This window comes from Epinephelus moara, chromosome 10 (genome assembly GCF_006386435.1).
Source record: "Epinephelus moara isolate mb chromosome 10, YSFRI_EMoa_1.0, whole genome shotgun sequence".
Lineage (NCBI taxonomy): Eukaryota > Metazoa > Chordata > Actinopteri > Perciformes > Serranidae > Epinephelus > Epinephelus moara.
In genome coordinates, this window is record NC_065515.1 from 26,470,043 (window position 1) to 26,492,390 (window position 22,348).

Here is a 22,348-nt window from a genome sequence, read left to right on the forward strand (position 1 = left end):
GCCCGCCAGGCCAAGCATTTGTTAGTTCACATGGAGAGTATCGCCCGAGGCATCGATCCAGTTCATCTGTTGCCAAAGTTTAATATTTATATAAAAACTTTATTGGGACAAGTTAAAGTCGGTGATTCTACAGTATTTGAGCCCTCAGTGTTTGTGTTGTTGCGACACTTTTAATGCTGTGTGCTGCATATTTAAAAGATTCCCCCAAAACAACCTGATTGTGTCTAATATGATGAGGTTAGAAGTGCATTTATTTAAGCAAGCGTTTGTTCTGTCTTAACAGGCTTGACAAACTCAAATACTCTCTAAGGTGCAGGTTAAACCTCCCTTGGAAAAACTGTCAGCTTAATGGCCTCTGCCTTACGCTGATAAGTGCCAAGGTGTCTCCAGCTCTTTGGAAGTGGGTGGATAAAGGTGCTAAAGCCTTTGTGTAAAGGCACCGTGAAACACAGCCCGGTGTCTTTTTTTATTTCTCTCTTTGAAGTGAATTGACATTCAGCTCAGGATTTTGTTTGAAAATGCACCCTGCCTCCCAGCTCCTCTGTTTTCCTTCTCTAAACTTCAGCACATTACATAAAGTTGGTGCAGCGCTCTTGTCCTTGAGTGTAACTTACAGGTTGTCTGCCTTTTGTGCTTTGTTTGAGTTCCTTCACAAGTCGATTGAGGGCGTCAGTCATAGAGGGAGACGCAGATGGAGGAGGACACGCTGGCAGGTCGAACGGTGGGAGCCCAGGAGTCTGTCAAACTCCATCTCTGCCACGAAAATGGAAGTAGATGGACACAACTCTCAGTACAACCGCAGGACGTAGAAGAGAGTGCAGGGAAGAGGAGGAGGGCGTGTGACAGGAATGCCAGAGCACCATGTCACTGCTGATGACAGTCAATTTGTCTGTGAGTCAACAGGCTTTGAGAGATGCACTCGGCTGCAGGCAGCAACACAGCTGATGGTATTAATAAGAGGGGTACTTACCTGGTTTCCATGAGCATACTGCACAACATCATGCATGTCCCAACCATTATGTACCAAGCACCCATTCATCCATCTGTGGACTGTTCTCTACAGAAAATTGAGAGCATTTGTGGTCTGCTTAAACACCTTGTGCCAAGGCACATATTGTTCTCACGAGCAGTAGCATCATGTTGTTATACCTCTGCACAAAAGAGGCAAAAAAGCCTGAAAGGAAATTTGGACAAAATGTGCCCAAAAGTGTACAAAATGTGCGGCTTTGTTATAGGACAGCACGATAACATCCCACCTTCTACTTATCAGTTTGTTTGATTCTGTTTTGCAAGTAAGTACTTTTAACCATAATGTGTTTACCATGATCAGACGTTTTACTTTAAGTCTCTCATTTAACATTGAAAAGAAGTGTACCTTTAAAGGAGTTCTATACAATATTCAGAGCATATATGAGTCAAAGCCTGCACTCGGCTTTCAACAGGGAGGTCGTTGGGCCAGCAAGTTGTAGCTAATGGTGCTAACAGTTTGAGCAGTGCTAACAACAGCAACAGTACTGACAGAGCTAATGGTGTTAACCAGGCAAGGAGCACTGGAGGGTGAGTGCTATGCTTTCGAGACAACACCGTCCCAGTATCAGCGGTATCCACTGTAAAAGTGCAGTGCAGAGCGGTGACAATTCGCCAGCCAGTGGAATACACACACAGGACTCATGTGCACTAACATGCACACATAGCCGGACTGGCTAAGAGAAGCTTAGAGTAAAACACACAGAGGGAGCGTGACTTCATTCTCTGCTCTAGACGCTATTAACTACTCTATATCTTTACACAGCAAATAGTTGTTTGCTGCTATATCAATGCTCTGATTATCATATAGAGCTCATTTAATAAATGGTTCCATACACTATAACACACTGTAGTGCAGCTATAAGGACATTTTAAATGTTTATTATTAATGTGCAGTATTTGTCCACAATCATACCTTTTCCTATTGAGTCATATTTTGTGTAATTACAACAGTGTTTTACTATATTGGTATTCATTACTATATTGTCATGTATTATCCTGTGGATGGCAACAGGAGGAGTCATAGTTTTACCAAATATATACTGTATATATATATAAAAAAAACATATTTTCTTATTTATTAAATGTTTATATTCTGCCCTAATGGATGCTAAATTGGGGGACCTGGTAACTGTTATAAAGTTATTTAATGTTTAACAGTTTAACAGTTTTTTTTATTAAAATAATGAATTCTACATCAGGATCAAGACTGAATAAAATTCTGCACATTTTAATTTTTTTAATGGAAATGATCCAATTTTAAGATTTTGCATTAATTGCATAAACATTTCATTTGTACAAAGTTAACTTCTGTTTTTCTGTGTGGAATTTGCATGTTCTACCAGTGTCAGCGTGGGTTTTCTCTGGGTACTCCAGCTTCCTCCCACAGTCCAAAGACATGCAGGTTATTTGGTGACTCTAAATTGCCCGTAGGTGTGAATGGTTGTTTGTCTCTATGTGTCAGCCCAATAGTCTGGTGACCTGTCCAGGGTGTACCCCGCCTATCGCCCAATGTCAGCTAGGCTCCAGCACCCCCGCGACCCCTGACAGGATACGGGGTTACGGAAAATGAATGAATAAATCTTTATTTGTTGTCTTCATTGGATCCAGAAACTGCAATGTCTGTAACTCCTCTCAAAGTGGGGTTAAATTTTTATGAATATTTAGTACTCACATGAAGTCCAGTGCAAATTTTGCTAGAAAACTTTTGCAGAAATAGATTGCGACTGCTTCAGACTGTATGAAAGACACCATTCTTTTTTTCTTTGTGAGAAAATTCTGGGCTTGGTGTGAAGGGCCTTTGGTTATTGTCAATCCCCCCGGGTACTGAAGTCCACCGAGGAAAGCTTCCTTTGATATTGCCTCCCTTGCTTTCTTTGAGTGCGTCCTTTGATACATATGGGGTCAGCGTGGCTGCTGCTTTTCACCTGACAAGGAGGAGTTTCACCAAGAGTAAAATGCTCTCAGGATCTTCTGTAGATTCCCTTTGAGTTTTAGCTGGAGCACTCTGGAAAAGTGAAGGGATACTACCACTAGTTGAATCAAGTTTGCTTCTTTTACCCTACCACTGTTTTATCTCTATCTGAATAATGACATTTGACATTAACAAGACAGTATATTATTGTGTCTGGTTTGTAAAATAGATATTCCTCTCATATTTACCACTTTACCTGCAAATATCCATCCTTTAATGTCAGTAACCAAACTATGGCAGACCTCCAGATTACGTAGAAATCCGATGTCAGTTTATTGAAAAGGACGAAGTGTCAGATCATCACAATATAGCTACACTGTATCAATTGGTTGTATCACTTTGGTGATCATATTCTGAGGCTCAGCTGGCTCTGGCTCCTACCTACATCTTTGATATCTGATCGTTTAACCTTTTACGAGCTGACAACATCCTGAAATCTCCTGGCAGGGCACTTCTGGCCATGGCTAAGTCTAGGATCACGACTAAAAGTGATGGGCCTTTGCCATCTGAGCCCCTGAGCCTGAGATGCTGCGTAAAAATAATATACATAGTAAAGGCCTGTATATATGTTTAAAAGTCTTCAGAGGAAGTCACACTCAAAAAAAGAGACATTCATATAATATTGACCTTGTTGGTGCATTTACAGTTGTTATAACTTCGCTGTAAATTTACTCATGGAATAAATATTGGTGAAACCTTGACCTTCACACATACACACATACTTTGGTTCTTTGCCCTTATGGTGATGTAGGCATCAGTTAATAACGCATAAGCCCCACAATGACAGAATCTGAAAGCTAAAAATATAAAAGCCAACAAGAATCAATATTTAAAACTTTTTATTTTAATGATTCAGCGCATCTACATATTCAAATCCAAACTTTGCATATATTACATACAATATTTTTTGAGAGAATATCTCTGGGGTAATACATTGTGCAGCAAGCATGTGCAATTCAAATACCTTTATAGCTGTTTCAGTCATATACATAATGAGTTAATAATTGTTTGCCTGAAGCGTGAAATGGAAATTGTGATAATTAGTTATCCAAACTTGTAGGTGCTGCAGTGGAGAAGCACCTGAGTTAGTCCTGTCAGGATCCTCAGTGATAAAGCCCTGAAGCGTCCCGTGGAGGAGAGCAAAATAGTGTGCTTTGCTCAGTCTAAAAAAATAACTTGAATACCTTCTTCCTGTGTCGCCTTGGATGATGATAAAAATGAAAATCAGACAAATGAGTTATCCCTGACTGGTTCTACCCTGGAAAAACTGCCCTGGGTGTAATTACAGAACTCAACCAGTAGGGAGCACACTTTTCATACCATCTCAGTGGAGTCTATGGTGCTGTATTTTAGGTCAAGGAAACATCAGCTCTTTTTATGCATAACACTACACTGCTCTGCATTAGCATTAAGTGTACGCTGGTGAGGAGGTGAGTGCAGCAACCTCCAATGAACTCCGCTGTGTGCGTCATCTACTCCACACATGACAGTCCAAGGGCAGCCTGTATCCATAATAAACAATCAGTATTGGTAACGATTACTACCATCAAATAATAAATGACCTGACATCAGCATACAATTATATTATTTTTCAAAAAGGTGAGAATTAGAATAATTCGCTCTCAGTAAACCGGTGTTAAAAACGCTTACCCAAACAAGTTTTAAGAGGGAATATTTATGTATTTCAATGGTTCTGATTATTCAGTTTTAGGCCCAGAAATGGTGACACTAGAAACATCAAGAGAGCCATTAAATCATTGAATTATTTAACAGTATAATGAATAAATATGAGCATGAGTATTACTCCTAGGTAATATGAAAATGTATTTCTCTCTCTCTCTCTCTCTCTCTCTCTCTATCACTCTCTCTCTCTCTCTCTCTCCCTTTCTCTCTCTCTGTCTCTCTGTCTGTGTCATTCGCCTCTGGCCTACTCTTCCTGAGGCGCGTGCGTAATTAGTGCATATCGTATCAGGCTGGTAAAACACACAGCTCACATATATATGCATCCTTACGGACATATAACTGTATGCTTTAAAGTAAGCCTGCTCTTAAGCTCGCCTGGTCCCTCTCTGAAAGGATTATTACTGTTATTATAATAATAATTTTTATGGCTGCTGGTGGTTGTACTCCCATTGTTGTAATTTGTAAATTGTTGAAATGTCTACACGCATTTGTTCGTCGATTAATCTTATTTTTTCCTACTATCTTCAAACGAGGATTTCTTGTGTAGAAGAATTTGGAGATGTGGGTCTGGCAAGATCCCAAATCGCCACTGAAATATGAGAAACCACTTCGAAGGTGGGCATGGCAGGGCAGGGCAGGGCAGGGCAGGTACAGGGGTTTATAGGGAGAGGGACAAACGGGCTTCCCCCAAATCTTTGCTCACGGGTCCCGCGCCAGGAGCTCGGCATTGTGGCCCGGTCTATTATCCGCCTGTTCTTGGAAACAGCGTCAGAGAGCAGCTGAGAGAGGCTTAACATTTCAAACGTCTGGCGGTAGGCTGCAAAGTTTCCACCTTGAAAACTCTGTCATGTATCAGCAAGCTGGAGCAGGACACCACACCTCACGGCTTGGTGTTCAATAGGATCTAGTTTGCTGCAAAGTTGTGGCGCACAGCCTCTCTTAGCCCGGAATCTCACTCTTAATGCGTCGTTTTGGTTTAAGTCTACGGAAGGTGATTTATTTATGTTAGGAGAACCTGTTGTATACCATTTGTGTTATGTTTCAGTGCGGCAGAGTTGAAATTGTTATTTTTCTACGTTTAAAATGCGTGCGTAAAACAGCCCAACTACTGTTATATCAGCTCTCCTGACTTTTTAGCAGGCGACGAGCGTTTTGGCAGACAGTTCATTTCGAAGAGTAATTCTACTTTAATAATTAATTACCATAGTTACGTTTGCTCAGTTGTATCTTGATTTAAAATCCATTTAATCTTGTGCGTAAAAGTCTGGTCAGCGTTAGCAGCCACGTTGCATCACGGATTAAAAGTGAGATTCCGGTGTTATTAGTCATAGATGTCCTCTCAGCAAGAAGGAGGCCCGCAGCTGGAGACCACAGCAAAACTTGACGATGTACTAAAATCCGAAGAAATTGTTGACGTGACAAGTCCTGACGGATGCGCTGGGCAATGCGGCCGCCGCGGGGACGGAGGGGAGAATAAAGTGGCCCCGTCTCCAGAGCGCCACCAGCACAAACCACGCAAGATGACCCGGAGCCCCAAATGCGCCCGCTGTCGGAACCACGGCGTCGTTTCGTGTTTGAAAGGCCACAAACGCTTCTGCCGCTGGAGGGACTGTCGCTGTGCCTGCTGCCTGCTGGTGGTGGAGAGGCAGCGCGTCATGGCAGCGCAGGTCGCTTTGAGGAGGCAGCAAGCTGCGGAGGTGAGGAGAGCACAAGGGCAGGTCAGTGATGGAGAAATGATGGAGAATAAACAGATGGGTACACCATGACCTCTAGTAAATGATTATCAGGGGGTGACTCGTCATTAATAGCCAGATTTATAACAAACGAGGCTTCAAATATGGGGTAAATACAAGTGGCTCATACATGTTGGTAGACTGAAGATCAGGATGTAAAGCTATGCTGTGTAACACTACATTATTTTCTCAAGCTGTATTGAATATTCTGAAGAGAAATCGCAGATACATATTTTACACTGTACAGAAGTGTTTAGAAATAAAGCTGCAAATCTGAATTTGCACAATTATTATTGTGCTAATTATCCATATCCATAAAGTTATCCATACTTTCAACTAATCTGACAATATCATGGCCCAGGGCAGTTCATACTGTAAGCTCAATATTTTGTTTACCCAAGCAGGATGCAGAACTTCAGACTAAAACTCAAATGTTGGTTGTTTTTTTTTTTATAATTTATTTTATGTTATTTATTAATTCAAAACACATCCACAATTTTTGTACAAATTTCATCAGATTTTAAACACTGAAGTCTTGCTGAGATATAGATATTTTTAACAAGAAAGATTTTATTATATACAGTATATAGATATACATAACAACACATCTCAAGACAATTCAGCCTCATAAAGCAGCCATTAGAATTAAAACATTCATAAAAAAAAAATGAGTAAGCACAAGTTTACACATCCCTCAAAGAAATGATTGTCTCCAGTCTTAGTTTGTGTTGTAGTTCATTCCAGTAATAAGATCATTTGCAACAGAAATCTGCATCCACAACTGAAAGCAAAATGTTGAATTCTTAAATATAAAGTGTTTATCATCAATACATATTTTCAGATTGTATCATATAAATACATTGTTGTTTGTATAATATCAATATAATATTATTATAAACATTAACTTCGATGGTAAGTATAGTACATGAAATGGCATTTAGATGCTCCTTTATTCAAAATGACTTACATTTATACTTTTATCTATATTCTTCCAGTGTCAACAGGATAAATATCTCTCCGTCTGAAATCTTCGAATCACAAAGAGCTCTACTTGCCTCTTACATAATGTATTATTTCTCTTTAATTACCTTTGGGGCATGCTCTCAGCATATCATGATTATGTCCAAATGTCTAATTCCTGTTCCCATGTTTCTCCCAGGGTAAGAAGGGGGTCAGGTGTGCAGGTCCGTTGCGGAGGACGGCATATCAGCGTTACAGCAGAGCAGCCGAACCGAGCATACTGGCTAAGAGCATCCTGCAGGGTAAAGTTTAATTAACATCTCCTTTCTCATTAATGTCCTCCCTTTTTCCCAGACTGTGATAGAATGTGCAGTTAAATTCTCTCAGTAAATCAAATGAAACTGTGGAAGTCAACTTTGACTGTTTGCTCTGTTGCTGTTAATGCACTGAATGGTTAGAATTCATGTAACATTATGAAGTGATCGACTTGGTCTGTCGTCTGTTAGTGAAGGAGGTGATTCAAAAACATTTACATGTCATTTTACATATGAACATTTACATGTCACAGTAACCTCTTTAGGAGTAGAAGTGCAGCAAAATTCACTTGAAAAAAAAAAATACAGAAATCAGATCACTGTGTCATAGAATCTTTTAGGACATTGATTTTAATGGAAGTTTAGCTTGACATTAAACAAAACCATAACCCGCCCACCAAGCCTTATCTCAACCAAGAAAACAGTCTTAACCCATAATAAGTAGTTGAGTTTATGGGGACCAGCTGTGTCCTCATGCAGACGTTAGTCCCCACAACGTCACCAAACAAACCTTCCATAACACACATATGCATTTTTCACATATCCTCTGACTTCAACTGCATATTGAAGGCCTGCTTAGGCCCACACTGCCAGTACTTCGTCTTGGATGTCATTACCCAACATTACACATGCACTTAATTTATCTCAACCAATCTGATCACTGTGCCTTCACTATTTCACAACAACAGGCCATTACTGTAATACATAGCGTGTATTAATACCTGCTGGCTTGCGGTCAAATCCTGCTGGAGGCTTTGTCTTCTTTATAGCTCTCTCAGCCTCTCTGTGCTCTCAGTAAAACAAAAATGACACCGCTAACCAACTGCGTAATTAAAATAATAAAGAACAAAGTACCCAAACATAAACATAACAATTAATTGGTTGGAACAACTTCATTATTTATAAATTAATTAAATATATGGATACATAATGGCTGGCTTTGGTTTTTATTCAGGGCTCAAACCAGTGGCGCCGCCGCTGGAGGACAACACCTCCTCCTGGTCAAAGCACACACAGCGCGACCATACACACGCCACGTGTCCCCCGATAAGCGCTCGGATGAGGAAGAGGCGAGCCTTCGCAGACAAGGAGCTGGAGAACGTGATGCTGGAGCGGGAGCTGAGACAGAGAGAGCTGCAGAGCGACCTTTCCTTCTCTTCCTCTTCCGCCCTCGTCCCCATGCTTCACCCTCCGCCCCTACCTGTCTCCCCAAGCCTCCACTGCTGTCTTCTCAGCAAGAACCCCACTGCTGCAGGGACGCCCAGTTACATGCCTGTGTATAAATATAAGCCTCTCTATGAGTGTGACTTCCAGTTCTATCAGTTCTTCCACCTAAAAAGTAGGTCTTCCGCAGACGACTATAATGACTTCTTAAGCCAAAGCTCAGAGCAAACCAGGGAGGGTGAGGAGGTGCAGAACAGCTGGAAAGACTGTGAGAAGAAAGACAGACCAGAGTTGATGTCTCTACCATCACAACAAAGACTCAAACATTATGGCAGCACCTTGTCAGGTCTAGACCTTGTCAAATCCCACTCAAAAGCAACAGAAATAATGGACTCAAATGGCTCTTCAACCATCTCACGCTCTATTTTTGGAACAGATCAGGGTATCCCGAGCGGGCCAGACGTCAGTGCACCCAGCAGGACTTTTGATCCCAGGCCTCTGACAGCTAAGGGCTGGTGCTCAGACACTCCTGCCGACCAGGCAGGTCCACATGCCGACTCTGTCAAGAGCCCTCATGGCAGCTCAGTCAGGACTCCCACTGTGAGGCCATTACCTTTCTCTGTGGAGGCTCTACTGAGGGCCTGACAGGCAAATTGAACGCAGCATAGTGCACTTTGTTTATGTGCGGACTATGAATTCATGTTGATTGAATAAATATAAAAACTGCTAGCTGTATTACCGGTTGAAACTCCTCTTGACAAGGGCTGATTGCTTTAAAGTGAAATATTTATGAACCATTTCCAGAACACGAATTAGTCTTTATATTGTTTTCTTATTTTCATATAAATGTATTTCGCTATATTTTAACTATAATTAAAAACACAACAATGAAACATATATGTGCTTGATTACGATATGTTCACTTGTCTGCCTACATTGCTCATATTTTTGTACAAATATACAATTTTAAAAATGCAATCCTTTCTTATTCATCTCTGTCAGCAGTGCGGTCCCGAGCCACTCTGCTTCGACCCCCCCGCACATCAATCATATTATATTCTCTTTTCCTGCAAGACGAAATATACAGTATATCTATAAAACAAAGTTGATGAAAAAGTCAAGTAGTGTTTGAACTTGTGCCCACTTCTTACTTTATGCATTGATCCTTAAATCAAAGTGTAGATGTGGCTGGCTGGCTCTCGGGCGTTGCTGTGTCAAAACAAACCAGGTGCTGCTTAGAAATCTCTTTTAACTCTTAAGAAAACTAACACTGGAAGGAGGAACATGAGGGGGAAGCAGGTGGTTTGCCAAGAAGACAGTTAAAATGTGCAAAGAGTTTCCCAAAAACTGTCTGTAATAGAACAGAAAAGTCTGACTGAAGCCAAAAAAAAGAAACATAACTGATATTTCTGCATTTGTTCTTTTTTTTTTCACAAAGCAAGAAATATGTCGTCATTATTTTGTGCTGAGCTCTACTGTTGACATTTTGTCAGACTGCAGTCTATCATTATGATTGTACACCCTTAAATTTACTGATCATATAACGCAGTTTTATATTTCATAGAGTATCATTTCATCTCACCAACAGAATGAGGGAAGATAAGGAGCATTCACCAAGTGTTGCCAGTGTTGCCTAGGCGACATTGTTCTTTATTGTATGCTAAGCCTGATGCAGGTTAAGTTTGTTTGAACACGCATTTGATCTCTATCCACTTTCCACTTCTTCTCTCCCTCTATTTTTTTTTCCGCGCTGTAATCTCGCAGAGATGGAGGTCAGATACTTTTGACAACTCTGGACCTTGTGGCGTCAACACAGAGGTGATAGCGCGCTGCTCCGTGTCTTTGTTTGCTGGAATCTACCAGCATATCAGAATACCTTTCTCCTCATCTTTCCACCGACAGACAGAGAGGGGAGATTGGCACAAAGGAAGATGAGGTTGTGGGCCTGAAAAGCACTGAATATGTGCCATTGTTTTTTTTTTTTATGTACACCATCTGCAGTGATTTTTTTTTCTATATTAAAACATCTTCCTTGCAGAGACTGCAATTGCCATTTTCACTATGATGATAAAAAGATGAGCATCAGTCACAAAGGGGTGATAATGACTTCTGTGAAGAATAACACAGAGGATATAAATCAATTTTCCCCCGGGCAAAGCTTGGGGAGAAGCTCATTTATCCAGTTCCCCCATGTTTCATCCTGGAGTGCCCTTAGACGAGGTGTGTGGCGGCTTAATAGATAGAGACCCTGCGTTAAAATGCCATTCACGTTCCACTGTTCTTGTTAGCACTGTGCCAGGGACGGACAGATTAGCTTTATTGTTCTGTGCTCTTTGGAAAGGTTTGATTCGATCTACGTTTGCCAGTTTATTAACATTTCCCTTTCAAGCGATGGAAGGAGAGAGAGAGAGAGCACATGAACAGGGGAGGGGGGGTTATTGGATTCAGGCCAGTTTGCTGACAAAGCAGTTTCAACAGGTTGAAACATGTTTTTGGATTTGTAACAGCCCAAACCCTCCTCTCCCCCCCCACCCTCCTGCCTTTTGTCGCCCACCTCTGGCGCTCCTGCTGTTCATTCTCTCGTTGTGCCTCATTTCCATTTCAGCAGGATTGATTTCAGTGTGTTCGGGTAGAAAAGCTTTGCTCTGGCGTTTCCCTGTAACTCTGATCTTCATATTTTCATCATAGAGACTATCAGCAGCAGCAACTGGAAAGATTGGGAGAAAATAAAGAGACGAGCTGGCGGGTGGGTGAGACATGACAAAAAGCTAGCGCACAGGTTACATGTGCTCCCGCTCCTTTAAAACTCTTTTCATTCACCTCCACCCTGTTATTTCAATCAAGGAGGTTCTTTCCCCTCCCTCCTCCCATCAATAACCAAGTATTGCGGTCTTCACCCATGCCGCCATAGGCCTGTTCCTGGCCTAGCGTGAAGCCATCACACTCCAGCTGCATGGTGCAGAACTATCGAAATGATCTTTGTTTTCCCATTGCCTTCATTTCCTTTACCACCTTGCAGTGTTTACACAAGCTGTGTGCAAAGGCAGACGTGCAGGGAAGGTAAATTGTCATTCACGTAAGTTTTTCGCAGGACTCCGGCCTCCCTCCAGGACCTGACTGAAGCAGCCAGACCTCTCTAGTTGTTTGGTATGATGTACGTATCAGTCTCCCCTTGGCCATATCATCAGCAACATTTAGTATCAGGGTTCAGTGGAAAGCCTTTGATCGTCCTGCCAGCTCTCCTCATTACAGAATGATAGTGGACTAAAAGCATATGTCTTAGTGTGGCAAGGTCATTTCCCTTGGCACTTCTGAGAGAGCCGCTATCTGAATTTAATAGTGTTATTATGGGATGTTTGGACAGTGCAAAGAACTCTCCAGGTTGATGAGGACCCTGTTTCGGGCATACTGAGTTTGAATAGAAACAGCATGCCTGCTCAAATTATCTTTTAATGGTTATCTGGTCGGTCCAGTCGGAGGTGTCATAGTAATTGTGTCTCATGGAGGTGGTGTATAAGCGTGGCAAAATGTCACTGAAACAGCAGCCCCATTAGTGACTGAAGGTTTACCTGCTATTCATTTTTTCTTAAATGCTCTCATACCTTCCAATCAAGGTAACATTAACAACTAATTACAGTTTAAATTGTACTTTATTGCAAATATTCAGGTGCAACTCTTTTTCTGCACTGAGAGATGTAGGAGTGGTTTGTTTTTGTCAATTATATGTTTCTTTCCTGTTAAATTCTTATTTTAACAGCTCAGGAGAGTGATTAGTGTTTTATTATTCTTAGCATTAAAATCTAATTAAAATACAATTACACATTTCTTATAAATACTGAAACTAATTGACAGTAATGAATAAATTCTAAAGGTACAGTAGTGTATGAAATATAGCATAAAAACACATTTACTCACAGGATTAAAAATTCTTTATATTTTGCTAGCTCATGCACACAGTGTTAATTGTTCAGTGTGAGTTGTGTCAGGGTTGTAATAAACTTGATGGGTAACATTAATTGGCTTTTTTCACTCAGTCAAGATAATTTTAAAGTCACTTTTCCCAAGGACAGATATTTCCTGCACGACTTAATTTGTTAGCTGTTGTTTTTTTATTTTTTATTTTGTTTTTTGTAAGGGTGCTATCTTTGGTGTGCTGATGGATGTTATCATTAAACTCCAGGCAGTATTCCTTCTATGTATTTCAACAAAGTCACTGCAACATTGAGTATGAGGGTTCATAGCAGAGCGTTTGATCTTTATGCCAGCTTGCCACGCACTTTGGATTCTCTCCTGTCCCACCCTGCCCTGCAACAGCCCTGCATGCTCTCCGGTGTTTGGTAGCCACTGGTGTAATGTTACGCTACAGCTGTGTGTGTGTGTGTGTGTGTGTGTGTGTGTGTGTGTGTGTGTGTGTGTGTTTGAGACATGGGTACAGCAATCTTGCTTTGATTTGTGGATACAGGCCGGTAATGAAAGCATCTCCAGTGCGGCATCTCTTCAGTTACCGCACAATCATTTCAATGCCATGCAATGACCTCGCGAAATAAAAGAAAGGATAAGTATATAAAAGTAAACATTGTTTCTCAGGTATGACTCAGACACAGTTAGAGCCAAACGGTGAAAAAATGTTCCTTTATCTCTTAAACGCTCATCAAAAATGAGCCTTTTGTTGTACAGCCATTCAGAGTTTGAAACCTTTAATTATACTGACCCCCTCCAGCTAGTGATGTAACTCATGTAGACACTAGGAAACAGTGCCAAGAATCATTCATCAAGTTCGGTGCAAGTTTGACAGTGATATCTGAGAGATGTTTGTGCTATATATTTTGACCTTTAGTGATCAAATAAGAGTGAGTTTTTGGAGTGTGGAAAAATGTGTACGTGAGTATGCAAGTGTCAGACCAGCAGTGCTCAAGATATAACCTGAAATGACTCATACAAATGATAGATGGACAGACAAAAAAGACACGATCAATAGATCAAAACACCAGACAACCTAGTTAAGTCCGTCTGCACAGCACAGACGGGTTCCATGCGGTGCAGGTCAGGCTGTGCTCTTAAGTCAAGGATGATGATTTCACAAAAAAACAGACCAAACAAAAGCAAAGAAAATAGAATCAATGCGGATATTTCATGGATGATCATGGCATTTCTGCTTCATTCCAACAGAAAAACAGTGTGAGTGTATTATGAGTCGTAATGATGCTTATAGTTTGGAGTTAGGAATAGTTTGATATTTTGGGATGCTTATTTGCTTTCTTTTATTTGCCAAGATTTAGATGTGAATATTGATGCCAATCCCATGTCTGTACACTAAATATGAGGCTACAGCCTTAGCTTAGCTTAGCATCCAGTCTGTATGGAAACATTTCAGGGGATCAGGGCTGGAAGTAAAACATAGCATTTGCTTTTGTTACTGTTACAAAGACAGTTTGAGTACTTTGATTATCTCCTATCTCAAGTATTGTACTTATACATTTAAAGTCGCATCCTGTACTGTGTAAGAATAAAAGCCACATGAAAAAGTCCTGTAAAGCTGTGTGAGCAAGTTGGTGTGAGAATAGACCAAAAGAAAGGAGTCAAATCAGCCGCAGCAGCAAAAAAAAGATGTATAAATCCATAGTTTTTTTACCTGTCCATGTAAACCAAGCCTCCTCTCTATGTAGTGCTCTCTAAAGGAGTGGTATGCAACATTTAGAGTATTAATATAGCAGCAAACAACTGTTTACTTTTTAAAGATATAGTGAAATAATGGCGTCCAGAGCAAAGAATGAAGTCACACTACCTCTGTGTGTGTTGTAAACTAAGTTTCTCTGTTCTGTGTTGTGGTAGCTGGTCCGTTGGCGCGTTTATGCATGTGAGTCCCTTGTGTTTGTGTTTGTGTGTGTGTGTGTGTGTGTGTGTGAGTACCTCAATGGTTAGCTCATCGCTGCCACTTTGCACTGCACTCATATGGAAATGTAGCACCAGCCCGTTCTCAATCCCAACTCATCAAATACCGCCACTTTGCCAGCAACGTCAGCGTCAGACACCAACGCACAGAGGCACCTTTCGGGGCAGTGTGATAAGCACCAGGCATGTCAGTTTTAGAGGCAGCAGGCAACAACCCAAGATGTCAAATGTCTCTGTCAAATGCCTTTGTCAGTGGACATCGGCATCAGGCACACAGAGGCAACCTTCATGGCGGTATGATAAGCACCAGGAAACTACTGTGATCTAAAGAGCGAGAAAGTCCGTATAGGGCAGATAGAACAGGTGGTGGATGGGTCAAACAAACTCTGGACTTTCACCCAGGACCCCACCGTTCATTTCCCATGTGAATTTTGAGCCAAACCCTGATGTTTTTTTCTAAACCTAACCACAGACTTTTGTTGCCTAAACTGAACGAAATACACCTTAAACCGAAGTGTTTTACTCACATTGTAAGTTTATTTTGAAAAGGATGCATGTAAAAGACACAATGCATGTAACACGCCATCTAGAAACACAGATGCAGGAGGGTACCTCTCCTGTTATATTTAGACATGTAGGTCCATGGACGAAGCAGTGGTGTTTGACGAATTGAGATGAGATTGTGTTAATAGCACTCATCCTCCTGTAACCCCTACTCAGTTAATAGTCAGCTCTGTCAGCACTGTGGCTGTTGTTAGCACCGTTTGAACTGTTAGCACCATTAGCTGATAGCCACCAGCTCAGCCACCTCCATATTTAGAACCATGTGCAGCAAACCTGAATCAGACTCTAAATCAGAGGCATGCTCAGACTGTTGTATAGAGCTCCTTTAACATCATTACTTGACTTCCTCCTTTGCTCCCGTCATAATTACTACAGCCACTAGAGGGCTTTGTAGCTTAAATGTAAACATACTGGTATGTCGTTCTGGGGCGCTGAAATGACTGTCGTGTGTTATTGGTGGACAGTGTCAGGAGTTAACACTAAAACAATGGGCTGGAGTGTTGGAGGCTATTTAGACACTCAAACATGTTTGTTGCACCAAACAAATATTTTTTTCACTCCACACAATCTGAGTTTGGCCCATTTTCTTTTAAGACCTTCATCTATTTGTAATAGCAACAACAAGGCTTTAATAGAGAACAAGCGTCTGGTCTGCCCTCTGACAGAGACATTCCTAATTGACTGTAGTTGGGTTCCGGTCTGACCACCGCCACCCTTCATTTAACAGAAGAACAAACACACCAGCTCCGGCTTTAAAAGACAGCCCTGTGTGTAACCGAGCCTGCAGTGGTCGGAGTAGAAATTTCACAGCTTTAAAAACATCTTTGAAACAGGCAGGGTAGAGTTCTCTCCCGCACCTCCCCACTTACCCCCATCCTGTACTATTTGGGTTTTTCCACACACTGGTGTGTGCATGTATAGTATTTGTGTGCTCGAATGTGTGCGGAGCTGCCCTGTCGCTATTCCAGCAGCCTTGGGGACGACCGGCGGTGCCCACGGCTGCAGCTGTGTTGCGATCCAGTTACCGTCACATGGTGCCGCTTGGCCTCCGAAGAACTACCTCTGCAATATTAGAAACCAAAGCAAACCACAAGACCACATTTTCTCTCACCTCTCTCTTGCTAGATGTCTCTCCCTCCAGAAAACATTACAACATTGCAGAGATGTTGGTACAACAGCTCAGAGCTACCTTGAAAATCTGTGTAATTACATCAGCTTTTTTTGGCAGTATTATTTTGAAAATCAAAACGGGACATCAGTACCTTTCTGAGGTCAAAACCCTTATTGTGCCATAACAGTACAGCATGTCAAAAATTTGTGTTCATGTGGGCTGGTGTTGATCTTGCCACCTCCTGCAGGGTGCCATCTGTTAAACGCTTGTTGGCTTTTGTTTTTTACTTCTCATTAACATGCTTTCTCAATACTTCTCTCGCTCTGTCTCACCAGTACCCATCCCTCCCCTCCCCTCACTGCAGAGAATGAGGCACTTCTGCAGATGTGAAAGCAAACAGAGCGAGGGGAAGAAGGGAACAGTGCAATAATCTCTTTCATCAGATATGATTATTTAGCATATAAATACATTGTAATGCAGGTTATAAATGTCAGCACTTTCCTTAGAGACGTCAAAAAGATTCTAGCTGTGATCAGCGCCTCACAGCTTTAGCACAACCTTTACAGCTTTGTACCTCGGCCTTAGAGCGCTCACCTTTATAAGCTAAAACCAGCACATGCCGGGAGAGTTCAGGAACTCTATAGACCAAGGGTGGCAGCAATAACATCAATGCAAAAACAGCTTCAACTGTCTGGCCATTAAAGCAGTATTTACCCAGCTTGGTTCGGATTTTATTCTATAGAAAATTCTGCAAACCCAAACTCAAACAATCCCCTCGACCACATTCTGGTAATCCGATCCGCCCTGATGTTATTCATGTCCTGATCTGTACACCCCCCATATGCTAACATATTGGCACCCTCTTACAAGTGATTGATTATCTCTGAGGCCTAAAAAGGAGAGGATAGTGGAGTTTAATGACATATAAAACCGTGTTTTGATGTCAGGTTCACAGACCTTTAAGAATAACAGCTGGCACAGGCAGAGTGCTGGGAGGGAGTTGCGAGCATTCAAGGAAAAGTGTGGGCAAGTTGAGATGGCGTGATAGCAGGAACCCTGTAGCTTGCTATAACCCATAACTGTGATACAACCTGCCAAGATCAGCAACATGTTTTAGAGCATTTTACTTTCCCTTTTAGTCAGGAGAGATTATGCTCACAGACAAACCCCTCGACCGCGCCAGTGCCAAAACTAAGAGATTAAAAACATAGAGGGGAGAGAGATGACATTTAGTCTAATAGCTTTTATAGTATAAATAGTGTCAGTAAAAAGATGTTATTATACATCTCGGGTTCCAGCAGAGCACGTGTTAAAGCCATTTAGGGGGAACAAAGCGTCTATTTCAGGTCTGTGTTGTGACTGGTGGTGGAATACATGGGGGATGAGGCAAAGCCTGTCACTGTGTCTGTCTGCGTGCTCAACTCCCTCATTACCTACGTAGAGCGTTCTGTTTTGAAACGAAACACTTCGCTGAATGCGGACACGTGTCCTGCTTTTGACAGTCGACCTTGACAGATCCCAATCCTGTCTCCCTTGCTTCCTCGGAGCCGAATATAGCTTATTTTACAAATTCCCTGAGAGATCTCTCCGGGGAAGAACATTCATATAAAAAATCTTCTTCCTCTGGAATGCTATATGAAGATGCGCTGTGCTTACATTTTCCTACGAAAATTAATGCACCATTACATATGTACATATTCTACGTATATTGAGCCAGTAAACCCACGTATTTTGGAAGGCTGCCATCACATGACCAGTGCGATGACTGGAGAAAAAAGGAGGCAGTCTCTAGAGATCCCTGTGCAGAGACGAGTCGGGGCGGTGGATCGGTCACAAAACACAGGACTTTACCCCAGTAGGCCAGTGTTCAGAACCATGTGAATTTCGAATCATTTCAAGGTAAAATGTCACCGTGTTTTTTTCTTCCTAAACCTAGTTACCACAGTAACTTTACTTGCCTAAGCATAACCTCCGCAATTTTACATAATGATGTAAATTTACCTTACTTACATGACATCATTTGTGGGGTGCTACTTTGTAGAGTATCATATGAAGGATACATTGTGAGGGATATGTGCAGACAGTTGATGCTAGAATATGGTCTGAATACTGACACATTGTAAATTCCCAAGTGTTTTAAACTGGAATTAACAATTTATCTACAATCGCTGTTACATAGAAAATTTATGTACAGCTCCGCATTGCAGACGACTGACCTTATTCAATTTTCATTGCATTATTACTCTCTTGACCAGGGATATAAACTGAATAAGTGCTAGTGGTGGGCATACTGTGAACCCACTGTACATATAACATATGGTGAATGGGCTGACAGAGGAGCAGGGAGAGATTGTTTCTTATACTCTCGACTGCACTCAACCACAGTTTAAGGCTATCCAATTTGAATCCCCCTCTGCTCCGGTAGGCTGCCCACTTTCAACCTGCATGGTGCAATGAATCATGGATCTAAATTTAATGATGCTTCATGAACAGCTCCTCTAAATAGGGTTCAGTGTAAGGAGAAGCAGTTTGAAGATATAAACAGGTGAGGTACTGGATGCAAAATGGACGAAGCACTCCTCGTGAATCTTAAGAACTTTTCTAGCCTGGCGCTTGATTGAAACTAAAAAGGGAGGTGCATTAATAGTTGTCTAGCTGTTCTGGACTGTCGTCGCAAACAAACCAAGAAAATAAATGGACAAGAAGAATATCTAATAAATCATTCAAGACCTGACAAAGTACATATAACCCAGATTTTAAATTTAATTAATTTATTAATTTATTATTATTATCATTACTGTGCTGGTTACAGTTTAGTCATACATTTCATCTTAAGATTCTCCCTATTAAAGAATGTTGCCCTATCTTAGAAGGACACTGAAGAGCACAGACCTCCACCACATACTTTTCTGTACCTTTATGGTCTTTATGGTGCAGATTTTGCCATGATACTGACTCACCCTCACCCAGGTACTGGTGTATTTATACTACAGACACAGGTGTTTTCACCACAACCCACTGAAACCCATTGATTATACACAGGTGATATCCATTCAACCAATCAAGTGTCTTCCAAAACCAACTGGCTGCACCAGTTATGTTTTAGGTGTGCCATATTTCAACATATCTTTTCTTTTTAATTTATATTTGTAATTAATTTAAATCACTTTGTAAAGATCGGCTTTTTCTCTGTTAATTAATCACAAACAAAAAAAATTAACTTCCAAGGGGGTGACTACTTTTTACAGGCACTTAAGCTTTGGGTGTTAATGTCCAAATTTGAAACCACATGATTTATCATGTCTGAAAAAAAAATAAGGCAAGGATTTTTTTTTAATGAATGGCAGTAAATTATTTTCTAAACTAAACCTTAGGTGACTAGGTATATCATGTGTCTAAAAAAAGTTGCAAAGTACTGAACAATAAAAGCAAAAAAAATAAATAATTAAAAAAAACAAAAACAAGTAGCAACAAATAAAACAAGTACACATTCTTAATTCAAATAAAAAACAACTTGAAACAGATCAAATAAACAAACTGCTTATAACTAATCCAGGAAGCAAAATGAGAAAATGTTCATCACAAAATCTGTTTTAATGCCAGAGCCCTGCCTCTCCACTGCTATGATTCCTGACGAAAAGGCAACCCTTTCTCGATCCACTTGAATAAAATTGCTTCCTGTTTCAGAGTAACAAGATTTTCAGGGGTTGGTGGGATTTGGAGCGAGTGAGGGAAAAGGCAGCATCTGTGGAGGAGACATCGTGGATTTCCACAACCACAGTTCAAGTGAAGTGTGTTTGAGCATGTTTGTACTGAGCACGGATATGTGAGCATGACTTTGGCTGTCTTGTTTTTCAGTCTCTCTTAGACGCAGTCACACATACACACACATACACACACACTCACATGCATACATACACTTACAAGCACACAAAGCTTCTCTCTAAGACAATAATAGGAATGGAACAGCGTGGAAACAGAAGTTCTTTTTAACCAGCAGGCTACATGTCAATATTACTCTTTCCCCCTCGATGATCACACACAAGTCTATGTCTCTATTTCCTTCTACATACTCCCAGCCAGTTCCTTAACCCAACACACACAAAACACACACACACACAGACAGATGCACACTACACCTTTTTTTTTTTCAAATTCCCATTAAGCTGAAAGTCTAAATATCCCTGGTGCTACACACACACACTCTCACACACACCTGACTGCTGCCTTCTCCAGCCACTCTGCACTCATGCCACTGATGGATTTTTTCCCCAAAATATTTGCTCTGTAACACAAGCTAGTCTGTCTTGTGTTTTCACTTCAAACAAAGCTATTAATCACCTTAATCGCCCTCAATTAACCCCCTACACCAGATGCTCGCTCCGCACGTCAGACCAGTAACCGCTCGCTCAGTCGCTCATGCAGTCACCTCTGCCAAACAGGTGATGAATTGCTACCACAAGGCAATCTCCGCCACAGGCTAATTCACATAATATCACAGCTTCAGATGACAAAACATTAGCTGGAGGGAAGCGATGGAAACAGCCTCGGGGAGGCCAACAGAGATCAGCGATACGAAAGGTGCAAAAGCATGTGCCCAGAGCTGTGTGAGAGCACATGCACAAGACCTGTTTCTCAGGATGAGGTGTTTAATATCTGCTCACTGTACTGAAGAGACAGGGAATCCCTGGAGCATAGAAAACAAAACACTCAAGTGTGCAGCACTAAAAGAGAAAGAACAATTTCAATTTCTAAAGTCTTCAAGGCAGTTTAGCTCCGATCTGTACTGTCCCATGAGTGGAATTATTTTTCATTTTAAGCAAGGTAGCATGAAACAAAATAAAAGGAATTAAATTAAAGAAGACATGTACAAACACAAAGAGTCAATGATGTGATAAAAACTGCAACAACTACAGGAGAGCAGGTTACTTGGTGGCACTTTATGGTAATTTTGAATCAAGTGCAGTAGAAGAAGAAGAATAGAGGATGTCAGATTTCTTAAACATTTTGCATCCAGCATGCATGTATTCTCTGTCAGCTAATTGTACACAACAATGGCTGTAAATCATCAAGAAACTGAACAGTCAAAAGTTAAATTCGAGCAACAAATTGGTACATGGCTCTATTAAAGGTTTCTAAAATTGCACAAAAGAACCATTCAGTCGAAGTGAAATTAAAGTTTATTTTTGCTAAGAAATCTGTATCTGTGTTTTGTTCAGGGATGACGTTTTTTCTTTAGGTCGACACAAAAGTTAGCATTGCCCTGATTCCCTTGTCGAAATGCCTATGGGATTTTTCCATTGGATTTTTGCTCATTGCAGAAAATGAGTTCTGTGGCAAACAAATGTTTGTCCACATTTTATCCAGCAGACTTCGACCAGAGATAAAAAGCTAATGTTACGCTATAAACAAATTACACTATGGTTGCATGTCTTAACTTGCCCCCACAGCAGGACTAAGAAGATGTGTGTAAGAAGTGTGATGATGGTCTGTTGTCACATTTAGCAACTTGTTAGCAACTGCCTTTTTTAAGACACATAAAAGCTTCAAAATAAAAAAGTGGAGTATTTACTGACATATTTTATGTCAAAGAGCGAAACGAGAAAGTTTCTCAAGCTTGTCTTAACCACAGACCTTATTTCAAGTGTCTATCAAAAAACCCACTGACTTCAAGACGAGGGAACCAGGAGTGCTTTAATGCTAATTCATTTCGGGGTTTTAGGACTCATTCCTGGATAACTCTATATGTTCCCTACATTACTTTATAACTATGCCTGCCAAAACATGGCACATGGGAGGAGTTTGCATGCGGGGCTTTCTGCCAGGAATTGTGTCATTTTAATCCAAACAATGATCTTAACCAAGAAAGGGCTTTCTGACAGAAAGCTCTGAAGGCAACTTCTCCCCAAACAGCCAAAGCATACGA

General features: G+C 41.1%; 1 protein-coding gene across 2 annotated transcripts; it reads left to right on the forward strand.

The window, feature by feature from the left end:
- Positions 1 to 5,338: 5,338 nt before the first annotated feature.
- On the forward strand, positions 5,339 to 9,730 carry dmrt2b (doublesex and mab-3 related transcription factor 2b). Of its 2 annotated transcripts, none has more exons than XM_050055046.1 (3): positions 5,339 to 6,402; positions 7,577 to 7,679; positions 8,647 to 9,730. In XM_050055046.1, the coding sequence occupies exons 1-3, from the start codon at positions 6,016 to 6,018 to the stop codon at positions 9,498 to 9,500; spliced, it is 1,344 nt and encodes a 447-aa protein (XP_049911003.1). In that variant the 5' UTR covers positions 5,339 to 6,015; the 3' UTR covers positions 9,501 to 9,730. The 2 variants fall into 2 exon arrangements, with proteins under 2 accessions (XP_049911003.1, XP_049911004.1); XM_050055047.1 differs by having other exon boundaries at positions 5,339 to 6,381.
- Positions 9,731 to 22,348: the final 12,618 nt, after the last annotated feature.